Below are 23,549 nucleotides of genomic sequence, written 5' to 3'. Positions count from 1 at the left end.
CAGACATGGTTTTAAAACACCATGTTCAATTTTTAATTTTTTAAGGGTTTTCTTTTTAGCATCTGATGTGTTTTGCTTGTCTTTGTATAGGCATTTTGGGATGAGGCTTAATAAATGTACAAGGTTTTGGCTATAATGTTTATAGATGCTTTAAAGTTCAAGCCTAAAAGCTGCTGAAATAGTATGTGCACTTCCATGCTTCTCCCTTTGCGCTGGGTGGTAAAACCATGTTTGGCTGCAGAGTACCAGAATGGGAAAGCTTACTTGAAACCTTACTCAAAACTCTTTTCTTTGGGGTTTTTGGGTTTTTTCTAAACTTTAAAAATTCTTTTCAAAGATAGCTATGAAGTCTGGTAACTTCACCAGTATTAGCTGAATATGTCTAACATGCTATGGTAAATTCTCACTGCGTGGATCTGTGTTCTTTTTTATCATTTAATAGGCTGAGTCCAGTGATGACAGTTCTCTTGAGAAGCAGCCAGTTTCCACAGAAAACTTGCTAACACCACAGATACCTGAAGCCTCATGAAAAGAAAAAAAACAGGTTTCTGGAGGAGTAGCAAAGGAGGAGTCCTGACTTTACAGTGAGTGATGCTCTGTGAAAACAAACTATTCAGATTCAGAAGTACTTGGATGCAAAATGAGGGTGGCTCCAAGCAGTTCCCTTGCAGCCATGGTGTGTTACCAGCCCTTCCAAGCCCTGGCCCCAACGTGTGTGGAGTGAAGAACATCAAAAATCCCCCCCACAAGCATCAGGCCTCTGGGGATTGTTGTCTGAGAGATAGTAAATAACTTTATTCACTTCTAGAGGGATGCTCTCAGGCCTCAGTATTCCAGCTTCCCCTTTTCTGGGTTTGCTGTGCATCTGAGACCTTCCAGATGGCCCTAAAAATTTTCACCATCTTTCCTATTACTGATTCTACATCTGGCTTTAAATACTAAACAGGTGAACCTACTAGTAAAGTGCTTATTTTGTAGGGTGGTGGGGTTTTCTTTTTTCAAACAGTATATTTGCTCTGGCTTTTTTCTTTAATAGCTAGTTGATTTAAGACTCCTCTGCATGAGGAATTATTAACCTTCACAGGACTTAAATTTTCATCAGAACGAGTGGGGAGTCATCTGGTTTCTGTCAGGAGAGGAAGAGTAATAGACAATTCAGCCTTTTTGTTCAAACTTTTTTTTCAATTTTGTAGGAAATTGTAAATATTAAAATGTAAAATGGGATGGATATTTCTGCAGGAGCAAAAACCACGCAGAGTTATTGCAACTGGCTGCAAGAAAATATTTTGAAGGGTCCAACCCAACCCTCCCTTGGTTCTAAATTTAAGCTGTATTGTACCATTGTGTTTCATTTTGGGGATTTTTGGGGCAGGAATGCCTTACAGTTGCCTTCTGCAAGTTTCTTACACTTTTTGTCTTTACTCTGGAGTATTGAACACAAACTGTCTGACACTATGTTGAACCTCTAGATCGTCTGATGGTCTGTCTAGATGGAGTAGACCTTAGAGCTCTTCCAGAATCTAAATCCTAAGTGACTCCTTTTTCATAACTTGATCCTGAAATCAGTGGCATAGAAAGCAATGCTGTGTTTCATAAATCTGAGTGTTCAGTCAGGGCTAGGAGCCTTAAAGAAAGGGCTGTTACTTCATTGGCATAACTTTTTAAAAGGGTAGGTAATGGCAGGACAAGGGGGATGGATTAAATCTAAAGGAGAAAAGGTTTAAATTAGATCTTAGGGGGAAGTTCTTTCCAGAGAGAGTGGTGAGGGGATGGAACGGGCTGCCCAGAGAGGGGGTGGGTGCCCCATCCCTGGGGGTGTTCAAGGCCAGGTTCGATGGGGCCCTGGGCAACCTTGTGTAGATCCAAGCCTGGAGGTTGGTGTCCCTGCCTGTGGCAGGGTGTTGGAGCTCTGTGATCCTTGGGGTCCCTTCCAACCCATGCCATTCTATGATTCTGTAACGTTGGATGTAAAGATCAGAGTTCTGGTCTTATAAATGGATTGGTTTGCTTTACCCTGCAGCAGATTGCTGGCACCTCAGTGTAGCTGCAGTCTCTGCCTAATACACCCCTAGTTTAAAATGCTACTGTGATATAAATGTGGAGCCTTGCATGTTTGTCAAGAGCTAATCAGTGTTTTTCTTTCTTGGAAGTCTAACTTCTCTCCTGTAAGCAGTAAATCTAAGCAAGCATTGTGTGCTTAATGTCTTATTCACACTGGCTGTGTTTGTTTCCTTGAATTTGGCAGGTTCCTTTATGTGATTGGAAAGAACTGGGATATCAAGCATCCGTCTGGATGCAGAGGGCTTTTCACAGAGGATATTCAGCACTGGTAAAAGGATTTGTGGATTTGCATGGGGTAAAGAAAGGAGGCAGAAATAAACTTCTGAAATTGAATCTCGGTCCAGGAACGATGGCTTCTCAGCTGTATACACATGCTTTCAATATCTCCCCAATAGAGAATAGGAGATTGTGCATAAATGGAACACCATGGATTTGGCATCTCCTGGAAGAATGTGTGGAGAATGCGTGGGAGTACTGGAGCGTTGTCACAGGGCTGATTTCCATTGTCTGCTTTCTGTTTGCTGCACTACCGTAAGTTTAAAGTCTTAAGCAGTCCTCAGATTCCAACATGAGTAATCTTGCCTGGAGCCCTTTTGCAAAAGCTGCCTCTTTTTTTTTTTTTCTTTCCCTCTTTTTAAATTTTATTTTATCTTGGATATGTTTCTCTATCTGCATAATACAGATATAATATGCCAGAGAAGCATGTTGTTCGTGTTTGCAACAATATTTGGTGGTTGACAAATGAGCTTGATGTACTGTTCTGTTGTACTGCCTTGACACTAATCTCTGCCACTTAGAGCAAATGAGAATAAATCACCTCTTCTCTCTTATCTCCTCTGCCCTGAGATGTGTGTGCACGCTCAGGCACGCTTGCTGCAGAGGCTGGCTTGGTGTTTATTTAAACCACATGCTATGTCACCTACCAGTACTGTCCTGCTGGCTCCTGCCAGGGAAATTTGGATTGAGGAGAGGTCAGAAAGTGGCACATGAGTTAGCACTTGGGTAGTGCTAAATCACTTCCCCTTTGGTCGCTGGCACAGGGTTCAGGTTTCAGACACGTTGGTAGGAGATGAGGAAGGAAAAGTAGAAACACTCCCAGCAGGTGAAAATGCCTGAAACAAAGTGGAATCGACTTCAAAGTCTGTCCCTGTAAGGAGGGTATAACTTACTGAGCTAGGAAAAGGGCTGTGGAAACCAAGCAAAACAAAACTGCTCTTGGTAAGCTGTGGAGCTTGAGAAATGTGAGTTGAAAGGGGGTTTTACATTCAAGCTGTCATGTTGGTGAGCGTGGAATTCATCAAGATATGTCTTGTTGGGCTCAGGTTTGGGATTGCTCGGTGGTCCCCAGTGCAAATCTGAGTAACACATCTCCAGTTCAGAGGCACAAGTGTAGTTGTATCAGTTAATTAAGTAGTTGTAAGAGCATATCAGCTCTTTTAGAAGCTTCCTTCCCTCTTGGCCCTTCCATGTTGAAGGGCAGTGTTGTTCTTAGTTCAGTATTTTCAAGGCTGGTACTTACAGCAGGTGAATATAAAATGCTTACAGCATAGTTCTGGTGTCTGGGAAATGGCATTTCAGTGCAGGCCCCAAAAATGACCACATGGAAGCAGTAAGGAGGTTGTGATTTGAGTCTTTTACATTAGAGCAAGACAGGGTGAGCTGTAGCAGTACTGAACTCTTCTTCAAAAGCTAAGCAGAGCGTTCCCTGTGATAGCTTTAACCTTTCTTTATTCAAGTTCTTGAACAATGTACTTCTGAGCTTGTTAAACAGCTTTTGCTTACACTGTTTCACAATTACTTCTGCAATTTGTGCCAGTCAAATTCACGTTGCCTGTCAGAATGGAAGAGTGGATCAAGCGCTGTCACTGGGCTTTCTGCTGTGCTGGATAGCTGGAGATGTTACAAATTTCATAGGCTGCTATTTAACAAACCAGCTGCCAATTCAGGTAACCTGTCAGAATCCCTACATTTTGCTTTATGCTTTTCAAACTGTCTCTTTAAACTCTAGGATAACCTCATGTTTCACTGCAAAGCACATACTGGGAAAGAAAATAGCTTTATATTCTGTTCACTGTAAAAAACTTGGGATTTCACAGAGTCACAAGGTTGGAAAAGCCCTTTAAGATCATTGAGTCCAACCATTCCTGTCCTGTGCTAAACCATATCCCTGAGCACCTCATCTCCCCTCTGTTAAACACACCCGGGGGTGCCCCCTCCCTGGGCAGCCTGTTCCATAGCCCCACAATTCTGCCAGGGAAGAACTTTTCCCTCCCATCTGAGCTGACCCTGCCCTGGCACAGCTTGAGCCCATTTCCCCTTGTCCCATCTCCTGTCCCCTGGCTGAAGAGACTATCACCCACCTCTCTGCACCCTCCTGTCAGGTCAGTGGAGGTGGGGAGAAGGTCTCCCCTCAGCTTCCTCTTCTCCAGGCTGAACACCCCCAGCTCCCTCAGCTGCTCCTCAGAGGATTTGCCCTCCAGCCCCTTCCCCAGTCTGGTTGCCCTTCTCTGGACTCACTCTAGGACCCCAATGTCCTTCTACTTTTCCAGATATTTACATCGATGCTGTTACGTGTTCTAACACTTGTAATTAACAGTCAGAGAGACTTACTGGGTGTTAGTGATGGATGTAGTGGGGAATTTTCATTTGAGCTGCAGCTTCGAATTAATCTTGGAGAGCTGGAAGGGGCTGGAAGTTGTGTTTTTAGCTTGTGATAGATGGAGGTGTTTGGGGGCAGCTGCTCTTTAAATTTCTTCTTGGGGTTTTTGTTGGTCTTTTGAAGAAAAATCTGTTAATGGCTGATTTGAAAACACATCCTCTTCATTAAGGGGAGGGTTCCCCTGAAAGAACAGTCCTTTTCAGCAGTTGTGTCTGAAACTTTCTTGTCTGAGGTTTTTACTTCTGACTCTAAATGAAAAAAGCACGAGGTTTGTGTCAACCACCTGCAGAAGTCTTCACAAGCTGGAGATGATATTTGTCACTCACATTACCATTATGAAGCATTACTTCCCTGCTGTTGAGGTATTCCCAGCTGCTGGATGCTGAACAAGCAAATCTCTCTTCTCTTTCAGATGGTCACTGCCATTTTCTACGTTAACATGGACATAATTATGATTTCACAGTTCATCTACTATAAGCTCAAGAATCAGAAGATGACAAAATGTGAGGTTTTTCATCAATTAAAACATTTTCCCCTTTTTACTTTGATATTTTCTACAGCTTTTAAGTTATTTTGTTTTTCAGAGGGATCAAAAAAGAGCGTGCAGATTCTGGTTGAAGTTGTTAGGTTTATTGCTTCCAGTTTCTCCAGGCTCTTGTGACAATCCTTCCTTTTCTCTTCTCTGCCTTTCTCTCATTTTTTTACCCACATATCTATACATATTTTCCATGTAACACTTTTAGTTTATAGAGACATACAAAACACAGTAGCTTCATGGAGTCTCGTTACATATTTTAACTTACACCATGGTTTTACTATCTCCTTAGAGCTATCTAAATACATGTTTAAGTTGGAAACACACATTATCTTTGTGTGGTTCATTTAGTTCCCTCCATGATGATTGAAAACGGACTTTATTTGCTTATAGCATAAAATATCTCGACATCTTCCTATGTTCTCTTGCAATATGTATGGTTAAAAAGCATATTCAAGGGGAATTAAGGGGGGCTTCATAAAACCCTGGCAGGGGTTGTAGTATTCAGCCTACCAAAGGGCTGCTGTTTTGACTGCAGTGGAAGACAGAAAGCTCTGTTCATGTTGTATCAAATCAAAAACATTAACTCATCAATCTTTAAAAAGGAGAAAAAAAAAAAGTATCAAAAGAAAATCCAGAGGTAACAAAGAGCTGAAGTGAACCAGATGCCTGCCCAGCAGACTAAAGAGGGATAAAGCAGATTCATTCAGTATGGAACCCGTGATAAACCTGGAGATAGGTTGGTGCTGAAGATATTTCCTTCCTGCTGCCTACCCTTGAAAACAAACGGGGGCTTTTGTCTGCTCCAGCCTGTTTCAGCTCACTGGTTTGTGTGGCTGAGGAGGGAGGGAGGGATGCTGCTGTGATTAGAGCTGTGAGAGAGGGCTTTCCAGCACCCAGTTCCGGAGCAGCCACCCCACTCCAGGCAAGTTGCTCAGCACTACTAGGTCTGTGTTATTTGGGGTGTGCACAGGTCTTCAGGCCAGGCTCTGGAATGCTGCACAGCACTTTGTTCCACTGCTGATAGTGGCTGCAGGGCTTGACCAGCCACAGGAGATAGCGTAGCTCTGGGTGTCTGTAGGCTTGTCTGCAGTCTCCAGATTGTCTTGTAGGTGTCTGTGGAGACTTGCTGGATGGAGCCTGTGTCTCTGGGTGTGGCGTCTCTGTAAGGCTCGGTACCTCGCTCACCAGGACAGAGACACCAGTTCAGTGCAGTGCTTTGATTGCACTTACATTGATCTTGAAGATACTTTTGTTAATTTAGATTTCAGATCTCCTTGCTTTTGCAATTTTTAATCAAGATGTGTTGAAAGAAACTCTTACATTCTATTCTACTTCTCAGTTTTCTGCTTGCCAGCTGTTATTTCATAGTAAACTGTTAGGAGCTAATGTAAGGGATGAACTGAGCATGGAAACTTTCCCTCTTGATAGCAGTGCACATCTGAGGGGTCCCTCCTGTTCCTGCACTGCTCCCCTCTGTTGTTGCACAAGGACAGAGCACAACTATAATAGTGAGCAAGGGTGGGCACAGCGCCCAGAAGAAAGGTGAACTACCATAGAAAACAATATATGAAATTTTACCTTTCAATTCACATACTTACATTGCAAGTGAAAAGTTGCCTTAAATCCTCAGCCAATGTTATTTTCCAGCTCATTTGTCTGTGTGTCATTCTAGGCAGCACAAGCCTGAAGAATGTCTGTATAGCCTGGATCATGGTGTGTGTAGCCCTGTGTGTTATTTTACTCTGCCAGCTGTTAGTAAGAAGCCACGACCGGAGTACAGTAATGGAAAGGAGTAATGTAAGTTTTTATCTGCTCCCATTCCTAAAAAAATCATAAATAACCCACCTGAAAGTGCCTTGAAAAGGTTGAGTCCCCTGAACTTTAAAGAAACCCGGATGACGTTTTAACAATGATCTGGAAACCATAAATGCAGCACTACGGGGATGGTTTTGACTGTAGACCATACATCCCAAAATAAAGAACTTGTAAAATTGCTTCTCTTAGAAGCTGCCTGTGTTTTGGGCTTCTTCTGTCCCATGGGTCATTAGGATGTGCTGCTCTGCCGAATCACACGTGTACGTGTTGTGTTTCTCCTTGTGTTGAATGCTGCAGGTGCCTGTGTAGAGACCACAGTCCCCAGCCAGATCGATACCAGTGGAAAATTACAATTGGACCTGCTGCTGCTGTCATTGCAGCAGGAAAGTTCACAGGCTATTCTAGCAATTTTGATGGCCTTCATACTAATGCCAGTAAAATCATTGTAATCCAGCAACATTGCCCAGCAGGGAAGCAGCTTATTTTCAAAACACAGCCGGAGTGAGAAAACTAACAACTCTTAAACTGGGAAAAATGAGTATTTTGCTTTCTCCAGACAGGATGATTCATTTATTTTTTAGTGGCCCTAGATACAGTTCATGGTTTTGGGTTGAATTATTGTGCCCAGACTTTTTTAGCAGGAGGACTGGATTGATATTAGTGTCATATCCTAAAGCCTGGCACCAGGTCTGATCTCGGTCGTGGCTGTGACGCAGCAGTGTGCATTGTTGTGAGATAACAATTTAGAACCTTTCTACCCCTCTTTGGTCATTTAGAGACAGCACTGAGCTGCTTTGAAAGGAGTTCTGTCCAGAAAATCATCCACTGGACTCTGAATATAATCCTCTGAAATGCCTGAAAACATTCTTGCCAAAATACCTCTACCTTTCTTTTTCAGACCTCTCTTGATCTGGTTGAAATGTCAGGCTTCGTTTGTGGCTATATATCCTGTGTGTTTTACTTGGGAAGTAGATTTCCTCAGCTGTATAAAAATGTAAGTAGGTTTTTGGAGAAGTGAAGTTGTACCCAGTTCTCTCTGTTGCTTTAGATGTCGGATTCTCCCTAACAGGGAGCCCTCCTGAGCTTGAAACCTGACTTTGCTTTTGTGACTAAAATGGTAAAGAAAAAACAAAGGGGCTTTTTCCCCATTTTGAGGAAGATGGGGAGAATTTTAAGGAAATTTGAAATCTTTAATTGATGGAAGAGGATTGATTGACTGAGGAAGAGGAGGAGTTTACAGTTGGATTTATCAGATAGGAGCAGGAGCCTGCTTTGTGTGATTTGTTGTCATGAACAAGCGGTATCTCCCCTTCTTTTTCTTCAAACTATTCTACCTTAGGTAGCCAACTGTGGGATCAGAAGGTAGAGGAAAATTAGTTTAGAATTTTAGCCCCTCTTCACAAAGCTGCCATTACCGACTTCTCCTGCCCCCACAGCCACTTCACTACTGATATATTAAAAAAACCCCAAACAAACCCAAAACCACAACAAAAGACCTGAAGGTTTTACATTATCAATTATATATGTGCATTTTAATTGATCAATTTCCAAGCCTGTTTATATTTCCCCTCTACCTTTTCCTTCACAGCTGGGATACCACCTACTTTCATAAAGACTGGTGGAGTGACAGATAATCACAGACTCACAGAGTTGTAGGGGTTGGAAGGGACCTCCAGAGCTCATCAGGTCCAACCCCCTGCCAAAGCAGGGTCCCTAGGACAGGTCACACAGGTCGGCATCGAGACAGGGCTGGAATCTCTCCAGAGAACGAGACTCCACACCCCCTGGGCAGCCTGTCCCAGGGGTCCCTCACCCTCACTGGGAAGAAGTTCTTCCCCAGATTGGTGGGGAACTCCCTGTGCTCCAACTTGAGGCCATCGCCCCTTGTCCTGTCCCCACAGACACTGAGAAGAGGCTGCCCATGTCCCCGTGTCCCACCCTTCAGCTATTGATAACCATTGATTAGATCCCCTCTCAGGCTTCTTCTCTCCAGGCTGAACAGCCCCAGCTCACTCAGCCTTTCCTGGTAGGGGAGATGCTCCAGGCCCCTAATCATTTCCGTAGCCTCCTCTGGACTCTCTCCAGGAGATCCCTGTCTGTTTATCTCAGGGAGCCCAGAACTGGACACAACACTCCAGGTGGTGTCTGACCAGGGCTTTAAGAATCCATAAGAACAAGGTATCACTTTGAAGCAGATCATCCTTGCTGCTTTGCACTTAAATAAAACTGACATTAACCAGAGCTGCTTCGAAGAGCTGGGGAGATTTCTGTAGTTTTTTGGTGATTTGTGCTAAAAATACAAAGCTCAGGGAGTCCAGGAGGAGATGGACAAGAATGATGGGAAGTCTTTGGGTGTTTTACAGCACAGAATGCTGAAATGACCTATGACACCCTACTGCAATCCATGTTTTAACGTTTCTTTGTGTCTGTGTCAACATCTTTGTGTTTAGTTCCGAAGAAGGTCGACGGAAGGCACCTCGTACCTGCTATTTGCCTTGGCCATGATGGGAAACTGTACATATGGACTGAGCCTTGTTCTCAAGATGCCAGCTGCCAAATCCGTCCAGGGCCTCTACTTCTTGCACCATCTTCCATGGCTCATTGGCAGCTTTGGAGTTCTGTTTCTAGACATTTTTGTATCCTTTTCCTGTTACAGGTAGAGTTTCTCAGGGGAGGCTTGTTAATAACTAAGTCAGAAATGAAGTGGATGATTTTCATCCAAAGCTTTCTCTATAATTCTAGTCTGATCACAAATACCTTCTTTCTGAACATTATATCCTTTTTACAGTATTTCTTGATAAGAATAACAGGTTTATAGAAAATGTCTCCGTTAAAGCTGCATTGCACAGGTTAATTTATACCTTGTAAGCAATATGCAGCCTTCTAAAAGTTGGGGGGTGTCACGTTGTGCTGCTTTTTTTCTTTGTCTGATAAATTTTTTTTATCAGACTAAAGCTTTTTGCTGTCTGATAAATGAGAAAACTAGATAAAAAATTCCCAAACACCCCCTCAAACCTGCTCATTTTTAAATGAAAATAGAGAATTGCAGCTTTGAGAATTTGGTTGAATTGTTATTGCAAGATTGCATGAAATTCAGAGGCAAGTGAGGAGGTTTTGGCAAACTTAGTTTTGGCAAAGAGCACTTAAAGCAGTGCTGCAGCTGCCTGTGCAGTCTGGGGCAAAGGCAGATGCATTGGGACATTGAGTGTCTCTGAAAAGGAGTGGCTGTGCTCGTGGAGGCGAGCTAAGGGCTGACAACTACATGGTTATCTAGATCAGCGTGCCAGTTTTCTTAAAACTCCTGAGCAAATGTAAAACAACATTGGTTTTGGGGTTTTTTTTTATATATTCAGGTGTTGTACACAAGATGCCCACAGTATGCTAGTTGTTGTTGTTGGTGCTCTCTCTAGATTGAGCATCAGCAGCATTCTGTGTTCAAGAAATGAAGAGCAAAATGTTTGGAGTAACACTGTGCTTTGGCTTTAAAAGCCCAGTGAATGCTGAACTGGTGGTTCTGTAGGTTTATAGTCACCTGTGCTGTTACTACAGCTTGTATTTTCACTTAAAAGAATCTAAAGAGGAGATTTTTCTGGGTTTTTTCCCCCGAAGTAAGAATTTTAGCTCTGTGTCTTGGTACTGAGCTCCACGAACTCAAGCCATAGGAGAGGATAAAATGAAGAGTGATTTCAGGACCATGCTGAAGCATGTTGTGTTAATCCGTTCCATACTAAAAGGAAGTTCTTTACCAGATTTACCTGGAACACTTCCAGAAGTTATGATTCCCAGGCATCAGTCTTGTCTTTCTGATTAAAGTCATTTCATAAGCCGCTCCAATTAGACTCATGATGGGACAGCTGACCCTGGCCTTTGGATGGGCTGTTAAATTACACTGTCATCCAGAGAAGCCATCTGTGCTTCTTGTGTCTCTGGCCACGGTGATTTAAGTGGGAAAGCAGCCTGCACTGTGGGAATGGAGTCACTAGTCCACATGGCTGGTTTGGGCTCTTGGCCCTTCTGATCCACGAACGAAGCAGTGACTCCTCCTTCCACCCCCAGCTGGAAACATAAACCAGCCAGTATTTATTTACCAAAAAAAAAAACCCTAGAACTTGATCTTGATGACCCTTACAGTATGTTACATGTGTATTTCTGTGATGTACTCTGGAAAGGAACTTTTATATTGGCCACAAACCTCCCCCCCTCCCTGAGCCCTGCCTGGGATCGCAGTGCCAGTGTGCACATGACATTCATTTCTGGGTCCTGCCTTGATTGGAGTCTGAATCCAATCTTACTAATAGTACTCCAGTTCAAATTATATTGAAAACAGATGCTTCCAAATCAGGTTGAGGAGCTCATAGGAATCTAGTCAAGTATATAGTGTTAGCTGAAAATGTATGAAGTATTTGTAATCAAGAGGAAACAAAAGCAGACCTCCTGCTTTGAGAAGCCCTGAAGGTAAGGAAGTCATTGCTTTTTAAAGGAGAGTTTCATTACTGTCTCTTGCCAAGCAAGAAAATAAAAAAAAAAAAAAATCTAACAGAGATGTCATGTTAGCCCAGAAAAGGAAGAACAGGATCGCCTGGGTTTTGGAAAACAGAGGAATTAAACCAAAAAGTCGTGATTTCTGGGTTGATTCAGCCTGGAGAAGAGAAGGCTGTGGGGGGACCTCATTGCAGCCTTCCAGTCCCTGAAGGGAGCAGAGAAACAGGAGGGGAATCAGAGGGCAGAGACTGGCAGGACAAGGGGGTGGTTTAAAACTTAAGGAAGGAAGGTCTAAACTGGGCATTAGGGGGAAGTTTTTTACAGAGAGAGTGGTGAGGGGCTGGAACAGGCTGCCCAGAGAGGGGGTGGGTGCCCTGGGGGTGTTGAAGGCCAGGTTGGATGGGGCCCTGGGCAACCTTGTGTAGCTCCAGGCCTGGAGGTTGGTGTCCCTGCCTGTGGCAGCTGGATTGGAGCTCTGTGATCCTTGGGGTCCCTTCCAACCCATGCCATTCTATGATTTCTAAAAGGGAGGTGTTTCATAGTTGATCACTGGTGTAACAGGCAGTACTCTGTTCAGAGGAGTAGCTGCAGAAATTGCCTAGTTGTAGTAGACTTTGCTCCTGCTAGTGTCTGGAGTTTCATTAGGCAGAAACAAACTCTCATTTCTCAAGGTCCAAGCCAGCATGAAGAGTTCACTTACTCTGTGTCTGCTGCAGTATTCTCTTGCTTCCATCTGACATGGCTGGCACTGACTATTTTTAGAAACAAATGGTCTCCTGATTGGAGCTGGAGCAGCAACTCCAGCCTTACTTAGTGCAGGATTACACTGGAGCTGTTTCAGCTTGGCTTAACAGGATAACACAGTCATCCTCTTTCCTCAGGGTCTCCAGTTAAAGTTCTTTGGTTGTACAATAAGCCAGTTAGTGTTGATAAATAACGGAAGCCTGTGATTGTTTGTAAAGTGAGAGTTGTCCTCCTTTGCCTTGTAAGGGGAGTTTCATAGCATTACATGTTTGGATTAGAAATTGGACATGATTTGCTTGTGTGGGAAATGTTTCCTTCCAACTGCAGCTCCACAGGAGAGGAGAGGAAGGGGGTTTGGAGAAGAGGAGGAGAAGGGGGTTTGGAGGAGAGGAGGGGAAGAGGGTTTGGAGGAGAGGAGGGGAGAGAAAGAGGGGTTGGAGGAGTGGAGTAAGGGGTTTGTAGTTTCTTGAGGAACCAGGTTTGGATGGACTCAGAGGCAGCTGGTGGGTCAGACATGAAGTTCAGGTTTGCCGGGTTTACGGTCCTGTGTTGGGCTGTACTAGGCCTTTACTCAGTGTGCAGGATTATTTCCTGTTTCACCTGTACACAGGGATGCAATGCTATTTTTAAATACTAAATCAGTTGATTACCAGTTCTGCCCATAGACCTTTCTCAGCAGCCATCACCAGTTCGAAGAGGCTGCATCCAGCCTGAGCTTTTCCAGAACACTTTGTCCTTTCCCATAACCCTTCTCCACTCTTTCACCCCACTCCCTTCCTCCCCTGCTCCCACCAAAACCAAACAGCTCTGCCTTGTGTTTGGTTCAAAACCCTTTACCCAGATTTCTGTTGGTAGGGGGGGTTTATTTCATTTTATTTGACATCACCCCATTGTCAGAGAACCATGTTCCCATCCTCCACCTGTGAGTCCTTTCATTACCTGTGGCCAGGTTGTTCCTAGATAGCCAAAGGACATCCAGCAGGAGCCAGGCTGTTGTGCACAGGTTCTTCTCATGCACCTTTTGTGATCTGCAGGGCAACCACTTGGAATCCATTATCTGCTTCTCCAAGACATCACACTCTATACTCAGCAAAGGATCTAGGCCTGACCTGACAACGGAGCCAGGAGAGTTGCCTCACCAAACTTCCCTGTGCTCCTGTAAATGCCTGCTTTTCTCTCAAAACTCATTAATTTTTTAGATCTATCATTAAATTGTTTAATTTAGTGAAAGAAGTTTGATACTTCAGCTCAGTGGCTCAGAAACTGCTCTGAGAACTGTTTGGTCTCTTTACTCTGTCTCCTCCACTTTGGGCTGCCTGCATCCTTAGGCCTTAAAGCTTCCCCCAGAAAGTCAGACCTGAGCAGCAAGCTGGTTTCTGTATTAAGTAGTCTTGGCAGTTTAGTGTTTATTTAAAAAATAGGAGCAGCTGAGTACATATGCTACAAAACCATCATCTGGAAATGCTGTTTGATAAGGAACTCGTGTTTATAACTTACTCTTCCTTAAAAGCTCCGTTGCTGTTCCCGGCTTGGTGGCTGAGCGTGATAATACACAGTGCTACAGCCCCACTTGTCCTGAGCCCACAGGTTCATTTAAGCAAATTTAATTCCCAATTCACAGGATCTTTTTTTTTTTCCACTGGAGCAACTGTTAAAGACTCGAGGAGGTGCTCGGCTGTGGGTGTGGGAAGGCCTCTGGAAAAAAGAAAAAGGGAACTGAAGTGGTAGCTGTGTGTGGTATAAAATGGATTTGTGAAGCTCTGAGGAAAAAGCTTCCCCCATGTAACGCTACAGAAGGACTGGAGCAGGAGTGCTGGCCTGCTCTCAGAGGAAATGCTGTCTAATCTGGAGCTGGAGCTCTCACAGGTGGGATGCTGGAAAGCTTTGGGAGGTGGGGTGGTTCTTGGGGCACTCCCTAAGATGCTGAGAGTTTCTGTTCATCCAGGCCTCACAGAAAGTTGGGGTTTTGTTGCTTTCCCCCCCACCTTATTTTTATGAGTAATTGCATACATTAGCCTCACACTTCTCACAACGTTGTCTCCCAGCAAGTTATTTTACCTGATCCAAAGTGTCCCTGATAGAATTCTCTCTGTGTGACTTCTCCTGTCAGGTCAGTGTAGGCAGTGATAAGGTCTCCCCTCAGCCTCGTCTTCTCCAGGCTGAAAACCCCCAGCTCCCTCAGCTGCTCCTCACAGGATTTGCCCTCCAGCCCCTTCCCCAGCCTGGTTGCCCTTCTCTGGACTCGCTCCAGGACCTCCATGTCCTTTTTATGGTGAGGAGCCCAGAACTGGACCCAGCACTCGAGGTGCAGCCTCACCAATGCCCAGCACAGGGGCACAATACCCTCCCCAGACCTACTGGCCACACTCTTTCTGACACAAGCCAGGATGCCATTGGCCTTCCTGGGTGCCTGGGCACACTGCTGGTTCATATTCAGCCTGCACCCCCAGGTCCTTCTCTGCCTTCACGCTTAAAACTGCTGCAAGCCAGAGGAAGAGGTGGTAAAGGATGTTTTCCTGAGGGTTGGAGCTGTATAACCAAGGGGATCTGAAGTTCTGAGTTAGAATGTCTCTGTATGTTCTCTCTAGTGTTGCAAGTAAAATAGGATTAAAATTTTTGCTGTAAAAAAGGATGGAAAACGAGTGTTAAGCAGGATTCAGAAAAGGTTATAAGCTAATGTAGACAATTCCACAGTTGGGCTTAAATAAGTGGATAATACTCACACTGCAGTACGTGCATTGGATGCAGGGAGTTTGAAGCTTCCCTCTGCGGCCTGTGGTATCCAGAGCCCGTGCCAGGGCTAAATGGATGGCTGCTTTTACTCTGCACAGCTTATTTTGGGTTTAATTGAAAGCGAGCGCTGCAAATGCTGCCTCTGTTACCCCAGTTAATTACTTCCTTACCCAGAAATAACAGGTGACTCTGCAGTTCCTGCTGTACCGTCGCAGCGAGGGGAGACCAGGCGCTTTGGTGGCGCTGGAAGTGGAGCCGTTGCTGGTGAGCGAGGAGCCTGAGTAGCATCGGGGTGGCTTTGGCTCATCTTTTCCTTGGATTTTGCCCTTGGATGACTTTGCCCAACAGTTAAGGTGGCAGCTGCTTAGGGACCAAAGTTATTACCTATTTCTTATTATTTATTCTATCATTTATTTACTGTTGTTACTTACAAATGCCATGGCAATTGTACACTTAACACTCACTGCCAGAATTTTCTTTCCTTGATTCTTTCCCCATTTTAGCTCTTTTTATCCCCGAAACGTGCTATGGGCTCACAGCAGTGCCTGATGTAGCAGTATTTATTTGATGTCATGACACGATGCGTATGATGGGATGGCTGCTTATTATCCCCACCTCCACTGACCTGCCAGGAGGGTGCAGAGAGGTGGGCGATGGTCTCTGCAGCCAGGGGAGAGGAGATGGGACAAGGGGCAATGGCCTCAAGCTGTGCCAGGGCAGGGTCAGCTCAGATGGGAGGGAAAAGTTATGGGGCTGTGGCACAGGCTGCCCAGGGAGGGGGCTGAGTCCCCACCCCTGGGTGTGTTTAAAAAAAGGGTAGATGAGGTACTTGGGTACATGGTTTAGCTTAGGATGGGAATGGTTGGACTTGAGGATCTTAAAGGTCTTTTCCAACCTTCTGACTCTGTGATATTGTGGGATGAAGATGTGAATCATGTTACTGGGCAGCTGAGGTTACCCCCAGCCTCCCACCCTATCTGTGCTTACAGGCTGCTGGGCCAATTGCACTGTATGTAAGATTTAAACACTCTTTAATTAATTAACTTTGGTGCAGATGGTCCATATTTGATGCAGAACCAGGGTCTTGGTGGGAGCCTGGTGTGTAGCCCACTGCAGAGCATCGCTGCATGCTTTGTCCCTAGGAGTTAAATGGTTTATACATCAGTTCCTGTGTCCAAAGGAACAGAATCCCTGCGAGTTACCATACACCCTGTGTAAAGGTTTAGTACAACCTTTTCTTGGCAAGCTTCTAGGTTAGATAAGTACCATAGGGGGGTGGTAAGGGAAATTAGGAGCTAAGGAGACCAAGCCTTGCGATTGTGGAATTCTGCAATGCTGTGTGTGCCCGAAGAAAGCGAATAAAATTACCTCAAGGAGTAAACTTCTTGTTAATACTTTATTGATTGTGTAATGATTTGGTCTTTGGGAAGTTTGTGAACAGAAGGGCTGGGTTTTTGTAACGGTCAAGATGAGTGTTTTATACAATGTTGGGCTTACAGAGCTCGTTTGATTTGATCATAGAATCCCAGACTGGTCTGGGTTGGAAGGGACCCCAAAGATCACAGAGCTCCAACCCCCTGCCACAGGCAGGGACACCAACCTCCAGGCCTGGAGCTACACAAGGTTGCCCAGGGCCCCATCCAACCTGGCCTTGAACACCCCCAGGGATGGGGCACCCACCCCCTCTCTGGGCAGCCTGTTCCAGCCCCTCACCACTCTCTCTGGAAAGAACTTCCCCCTAATATCTCATCTAACCCTTTCCTCCTTTAGAGATGCTGGAAGAAGAGGGGAACCTCCTTGCTTTCTAAGCCCAGCTCCTCTGCATCTCAGCAAATCCTCTCACTACAACAGGCAGTCCTTGTGTTAAGATATGGGCATCTCTCCACTGGAAATGCTGCCCTCTGCTCTTTCGTTGATCTGAAAGCCTCAAGTGTCGATCCATCAGCAGGGAAGCTGCTGAGTGCCTAGAAATGAGCCAAAATCCCCTGTCCAGCAGCCTGCCATTGGCCCTGCCAGCGTGAAGGGACTGGTGGCTTTTTTTCTTGCAACTTTGATTTACTGGTGACTGTTGGGAAAGCAGCAAGCCAGAGCTGAAAACCCAATATTGCCATTATAGTTCACTTAATAAAAAAAACATCATAGCGAAGTCAGACATCATAAAATGCCCATCTTCCTTCTCTATTTACAGGACCACACAGTAACTTGAGCCAGACTGGTAATCAATTCTAAAAAGCCCTTTGCAATTGAAGGCACAGAGGAGTGGGTGCTCAATATCCCCATAGCCACATGTCACCAGAGCACCCTGAATATGGCCTGGCTGTGGGGTGGCAACAGGGGAAGGGGAAGGGACCGGCCCCACGGCTGCTCCAGAGCAGGACACACTATTACCCAGAAGCTGGTTTGAACACTGAGCAATTCCTATTCCAACGTGCCCAAGAACTCTTCTGCATCATCCATCCTCCCCAGTTGCAAAATGTCTTCTCCCAGTGATATGGGGGGTGAGACTCCAAAAGGCCCCTAGCCCTATTTTGGGGGGTTTCATCATGTCCCTGAGGTTCAACAGAAGTTGAGAGGGAAAAATGCTTCATTTTTAGTGTGTGCTTTTGGCAGCAGTTTGGATACCATCAGTGGTGCTGATTTCTTGTGCTATTTAAAAATGAATTTATTATTTAGTCCTAATCCCTTTGCAGCGTGTGAGTGCAGTGCCAGGATGAAAGCTGCATCCTCGGTCCATCTTTTCCACGTGGCCTTTACCTACATTTCCCCCTCCAGCCTTGCCACCAGGTCCAGGGTCTGGTGCCTCAAGCAGGTGATGGGCGTCTGGAGGATGCTGGTGGGATGGAGCCACAAGCCCACAGTCCGGACCCCGGCGGAGCCGTTCCCAGCAGATGGAGCAGTTGCTGTTCCAGCGCTGCCAAGCTGTGAAACCCCAAACGCTGTGAGGCGCGGAGGGGCAGCATCCCCCAGCCCCAGGGGGGATCCTGCAGAGCATCCTCGCAAGGTGCCTGCAAGCGCCCCGGCTGACCTTGCCTTTGCTCCCAGGATGTAAACCTGGAGTGAAAGTCACCGAGCTGGGAGAGCCAGGCTGAGGCACTGCCTCTGACCCCATCCTTTGCATCACTTCTTGGCAGCTCCTCACTTTTTGAGTGAGCCCAAACCTCCATCCCTGTTTCCTCTAGCTGTGCCGGTTGCAGGCCGTGCACAGGGCACCGGAGGTTTTTTTGGCAAACAGCCTCTTCTCCCCCATTGTGGCCAGAACATGTAGATGGGTCGCTTGAAAACCACACGACACTTCAAAGTATGATCTGACCTGGCTGGAGACCCCCCGGGTGCTTTTCCCAGCATCTCCTGGGTGGGAACAGCCAGTCACCCTGCCCATCAGCTGGGACACGCTGACCAAGGCGCACGGAGCCGGCAGCTCGCCCTGTATCACACCAGGTTGTGCTTCAGTCCCACAGGTGCCAGAGGTGATGTGGCACGGGTGAGGTGTACGCCAGACTGGTATTTACCTGGTGGGTGGGTGCATTCCCCAGCAGTGAGGGGTAAGGAGAGGGACCCTTGTGCTGGATAACCGGCTGGCCTCTCAGGTCTGGGGTGGCAACATCTGCAGAATTATTGTAATTACTGCTCATCAATAAAGGAACAGCACCAAAATGCAGCAGGGTTTTTAAGCCCTCTTTACCCAAATTTTCCTGAGGACACCATTTTCATCTGGGAGAAGTGACCTGCCAGGGCAGGGTGTTGCTCCGCAGCAGCAGGATGGCCACGGTGCCATTCCATGCTTGGCTGCCCTGATGGGCTTGGCCAGAGCCTGCTCATGCCCTGGGACCAAATCCCACCCCTTGCCCTTGCTCCTCATGGATCTGACACCTGCCCTGTGAAGGAAAGCAGGGAGCTTCCCCCAGCCCTGGCTGCTGAGAGATGCTGCTCCCCAGGGCGACAACCAATGCTGGCCCTGCACAGGTCACTGACTGGCACCTTCACACACTGCTGCAATGGGAGTAGGGATCCTGTTCAAATTAACCAGCTCAGGGCTTCTTAGCTTCACTTAAAAAAGTTGTTCCCACCACACCTGCCCTGCTTGCAAGGACAGTGTATTGCCACAGACTGGAGACATCCTCCTCCTGCATCTTCCCAGCCCTTCCATGACGATAAGGCTCAAGTTTCTCATCTCCTCCGCTGGAGGTGAAGCTTGGGGTCGAAGTATCCCCAAAAGCTGGCAGGCTCAGCCTGAGCTCCAGATGTTGCAGTTCAGACCTGGCTCCATGCTGGAGAAACGTAAAGTTGTGATTTATTATTACACACAGAGTAATCCTTTTTTACACTGAAAGTAGGATTATGTTATATAATCAAGTCTCATTTGTTATTCATTGCATCCTCTCCCTGCGCAGATGTGGATGCTTCACCCTGTCTCCTGGTGGATGATGTCCTTTGCCTTTTCCTGGTGGGACTGTGGGGGGGACCTGCCGTGGGCCGACCAGCAGCGCTGGGGGGAGTGGGCAGCACTCCTGTCCAGGGCAAAGTCTCTGCAAAGGAAAACAACCTTCATCTTTCACCCCTTTGTGCCTTAGAAGCTGTAGTAACTTCTGCATAGTGCAGCATTGGAGCAGATGAGCTGGCCAGCACCGGGACAGGAGCCATGGCTTGTCTAGGGCAAATGTTTGCAATAAAACTCTTTGATATTGAGCTGCTGCTGCTCTTAGGAAAGTTCCCCCCAAGAAAGATACTGTTGGCCTTGAGACCTGTGGGTTTCTCATGTGTGAAACTCTCCCCTGTCTATTTGCTGCCTTTTCCTGGTGCCACATGGGTACGTCACGGTGGCAGAGCAGGCAGGCAGGCAAAGGCAAGCACAGATCCCTACAGTGCTGCCTGGGCACCAAAATACCCATCTAGGAGCTGCTGAAACACCAATCTTGCTGCCCAGTGCAAGAACCACGGGCGCTTTCCTCTGCCACTGTCCCTGCCCGACACCTTTCCAGCTGGCAGAGCATCCTGCAGCCAGCCAGCACCATGCCGGCTGCCCAGAAAGCGTGGTCTGGTTCAGCTCCACCTTGTACCAGTGGAACCTGAGATGTTCATTTGATGCACACCATGCCACACTGAGCCCACAGCACTGGTGTGTGCCCCAGACCTGCAGCGTGCCCTGCACCCAGTTCAGGAATGGTACAAGCTGAAGGGGCTGGGCAGGGGCTCTGCAACATGCCAAGGTCTGCAGGTCTTTGGTGCCAGCTCCGATTGCACAATTGACCATAATGTGCATTCCAGGTGTATTAAGCTTTAGAACAGGTTTTTCCTCCTCATCTTCCCTGTGCCAACACGTATCAGCTCCATCTCCCTGCCTACAGCAGACAAATTCTTTTAGCTGGGTTTTGGAGCCCGATGTAACTGATGACGAACATCACACCATACTGGCGGCTGCCGACGCTGTGGGAAGATGCCCCGAGCACAGAGCTGGAGACAGGTTTTATTCTAAGCCCTCTTTATTCCATCTTCTTTTTAGCAGGTATGTGATGGGGACATATGAAACATCGATATTCTCACTCAACTCTCCACTAATGTGATTTTTGGTATGACATCACGGGGAAGCTCTGAATTCTTTTTATCTCTATGTAAAAGCTCTGTCACCAACCCCAGCAAGTATTCAAAGCAATGAGCCCTCTAAAGAGAGGGACTTTCTGTTGTTGTTACTGATGCCTTCTGAAAAGGATATCTTTAAGATACAGGAGCAGCCGTAGCTGCTGGTCCTCTGAATTGCTCTGGTGGCTCGTACTGCACAGAGAGCCCTGACAGTGATGGATAACCTCCGCAACTTCTCCGCGGCGTGGTTGGGTTTATCCTGCCTTTGCTTTGCGTTCCTCTCAGGTTTTTCACTTGGAGCTACATTCAGCCTTTGTACACTGGCTGCCTGACTCCCCGGGTACACACACACCCCCGCCCCCATGTAGCACCCCTGTAACCACACAGGAAAGCATGGAGACATCCTGGTTGGGCATGGTTTTGTTTTCACAAGTGCATTTGGGCAAGGGAGGGCTGGGGAAGAGCAGCATGTGCGTTGGAGCAAACTGTCTGCAAGAGATGCTGGGAGTAGCAAAACCTTTCAGGACCCTGTTGCTCCTAGGTGAACACCTTTAGGTAAAGGGCAGACCGTGCCAAGACATCCACTGTGTCCTGGTCTTCGCAGCCACTCTGATGCTGCAGGACTTGCCACTGCCTCTTGTCCATGACTCTCTTATTTCCCCAGATCTATTTAAGTTATTTGGTTTTGCTCGAAGAGTTTTAGTAAAATCACAGCTCAAATACTGAAAAACTTTTCTTGACAGCTTGGTAGTACTTGTATAAACTCATTGATTTCATTAAGGTGATTGGTGGTAGCAAGGAAATGAGTGTGCCCTTGGGAGCGAGGATGTTCTGTTGTATTTGAGGTCTTGGGAAGGAGATGAGTGCTTTGGCCACATTGCCCAAGTAATAAAATGTTATAGACATGGGAAATGGCCCAGGAGACTGTAACATCTTCTTTGCTCAAAAGGAATTGGCTGGGCAATGGCTCTAGAAAGGAGGAAGAGGTGTGGGAAGAGGATTGATCGCGAGTGGAGGCAAGGCGCTGAGACAGAATTTGTCCTCAAGGCTGTCCATGGGGTTCTAGTCCTCGAGGCTGTCCATGGGGTTGTCATCCTTGAGGCTGTCTGTGAGGTTGTCATCCTCAAGGCTGTCCATGAGGTTGTTGTTCTTGGTTGGCCACAGCTCTGGGGAAGGAGCCATCCCTTGCCTGCACAGAGCCAGTGGCACAGGGCAGCCCCAGCCCGGAGTCCCGCTGGCAACAGCAGTGTAGTTGGATGACTGGAGAGGACACACATGAGCTGGGATTCTGACCAAAGAGTTTGAGCATCTCCTGACATGGACGTGTTGGTGAATGCAGTGGTGGTTGATTTCCATGAGCTCCCTCCCATGCTCTGCACTCACAGGGTGACACATCCCCTGTGGACACGGCAGGGCTTCCTTTGCATGGCTTAGTGTCAATAGCAAAACACTAACAAATGGGAAGAGCTGGATTTCTGGGAAACATCAGCTGCTTCCCATCATGGGGGTAAAAGAAGTGGGGAGCGTGGCAGGCTGCTCTGAGCAGGCTGGATCTCAGGTAGGGGGGCTCCTCAGGGACACCCACCCCCCCTTTCTCATTACCCAGGTTCACCTTGCAGGGACCAACCCCTCATCAGCAGTCACTGGGAGAGTAAATGCCACTGCCAGGTCTTCAGGGCTGGCTGAAGTGTCCCACACAGGCCAGGTATCTCAGTGCAAGCCCCCCTCTAATTAACAGCAGTATTTGTTTGAACAGATCAATGTCTGTCCTTGACCTCAATGCACAATTTAAGCTATTACTGTATTGCTGAACACAGAATGAACTGCAATACATTTGAGAGGCAAACCACTGCTATCGAACCCAGCAATAGACATGAGAATCTTTTATTACATCTAGAGCAATCTGTGTGGTTATATTTAAATACTCCAGCTGCTAAAGCCGGCGGTGAAAGACTTTTGCACAGCTAATTTACTGAGGAACATCACGGAGCCTGACCTGCTCCTCCAGTGCCCATCAGCTCTCCCAAGGAGACAAACTGCTTTGGAGCGAGGAGCTCTACTGCTGGTGATTAAAATAGTTCACTTAATGTCTGCTGGAAATCACAGAATCACAGATTGTAGGGGTTGGAGGGACCTCCAGAGCTCATCAGGTCCAACCCCCCTGCCGAAGCAGGGTCCCTAGGACAGGTCACACAGGTCGGTGTCCAGACGGGGCTGGAATCTCTCCAGAGAAGGAGACTCCACACCCCCTGGGCAGCCTGTCCCAGGGCTCCCTCACCCTCACTGGGAAGAAGTTCTTCCCCAGATTGGTGGGGAACTCCCTGTGCTCCAACTTGAGGCCATTGCCCCTTGTCCTGTCCCCACACACTGAGAAGAGGCTGGCCATGTCCCCCTGTGTCCCACCCTTCAGCTATTGATAACCATTGATCAGATCCCCTCTCAGGCTTCTCTTCTCCAGGCTGAACAGCCCCAGCTCACTCAGCCTTCAAACTCACAGAGCTATAAATGCGTGTGGAATAACTGGAGATGCTCCAAAGGTTTGCAGACACAGCTCGGGGTCTGCTGGTGGCGACATCCCCTTCATGTGGAGCAGGGAAGTAACCATCCCTGCTAGCCCAGGGCTCTTTGGACACAGTGAGATCATGATGAAGAAGAGATCCTCTGCAAGGGAAGCAACGGGCAAGGACCCACAATACCTTTCTAAGCTGAGCCTTGGCCTCGGTAACGCGCTTCTAATTAGCAGTAACTTTAAGAATCTCCTGTAGCACATGGGTAAACAATCTCTTGGAGTAATATAGGGGTTGTCAATGATGCTTTTATGTTCAAAAAAAAGCCTGTATTGCACTGTGGGTCAATGAGAAGCTGTGAGAGGTGAGGGCTGTTCAATACTCATGGCCTAAGGTCTGCAGAAATCTCCATAATACAGCAATGGGTTCTGCA

The 23,549-nt window shown here is 46.8% G+C and overlaps 1 protein-coding gene across 1 annotated transcript; it reads left to right on the top strand.

Moving 5' to 3' along the window:
• Positions 1-2,410: 2,410 nt before the first annotated feature.
• Positions 2,411-15,365, top strand: LOC311194197 (lysosomal amino acid transporter 1 homolog; the record flags this gene model as incomplete). Its single annotated transcript, XM_084267224.1, has 7 exons — positions 2,411-2,592; positions 3,878-4,007; positions 5,133-5,223; positions 6,931-7,055; positions 7,972-8,067; positions 9,524-9,709; positions 15,216-15,365. The coding sequence occupies 7 exons, from the start codon at positions 2,411-2,413 to the stop codon at positions 15,315-15,317; spliced, it is 912 nt and encodes a 303-aa protein (XP_084123350.1). The 3' UTR covers positions 15,318-15,365.
• Positions 15,366-23,549: the final 8,184 nt, after the last annotated feature.

Source organism: Gallinula chloropus, assembly GCF_964237585.1.
Source record: "Gallinula chloropus genome assembly, chromosome: 8".
Lineage (NCBI taxonomy): Eukaryota > Metazoa > Chordata > Aves > Gruiformes > Rallidae > Gallinula > Gallinula chloropus.
This window is presented reverse-complemented; position numbering and strand designations above follow the sequence as displayed.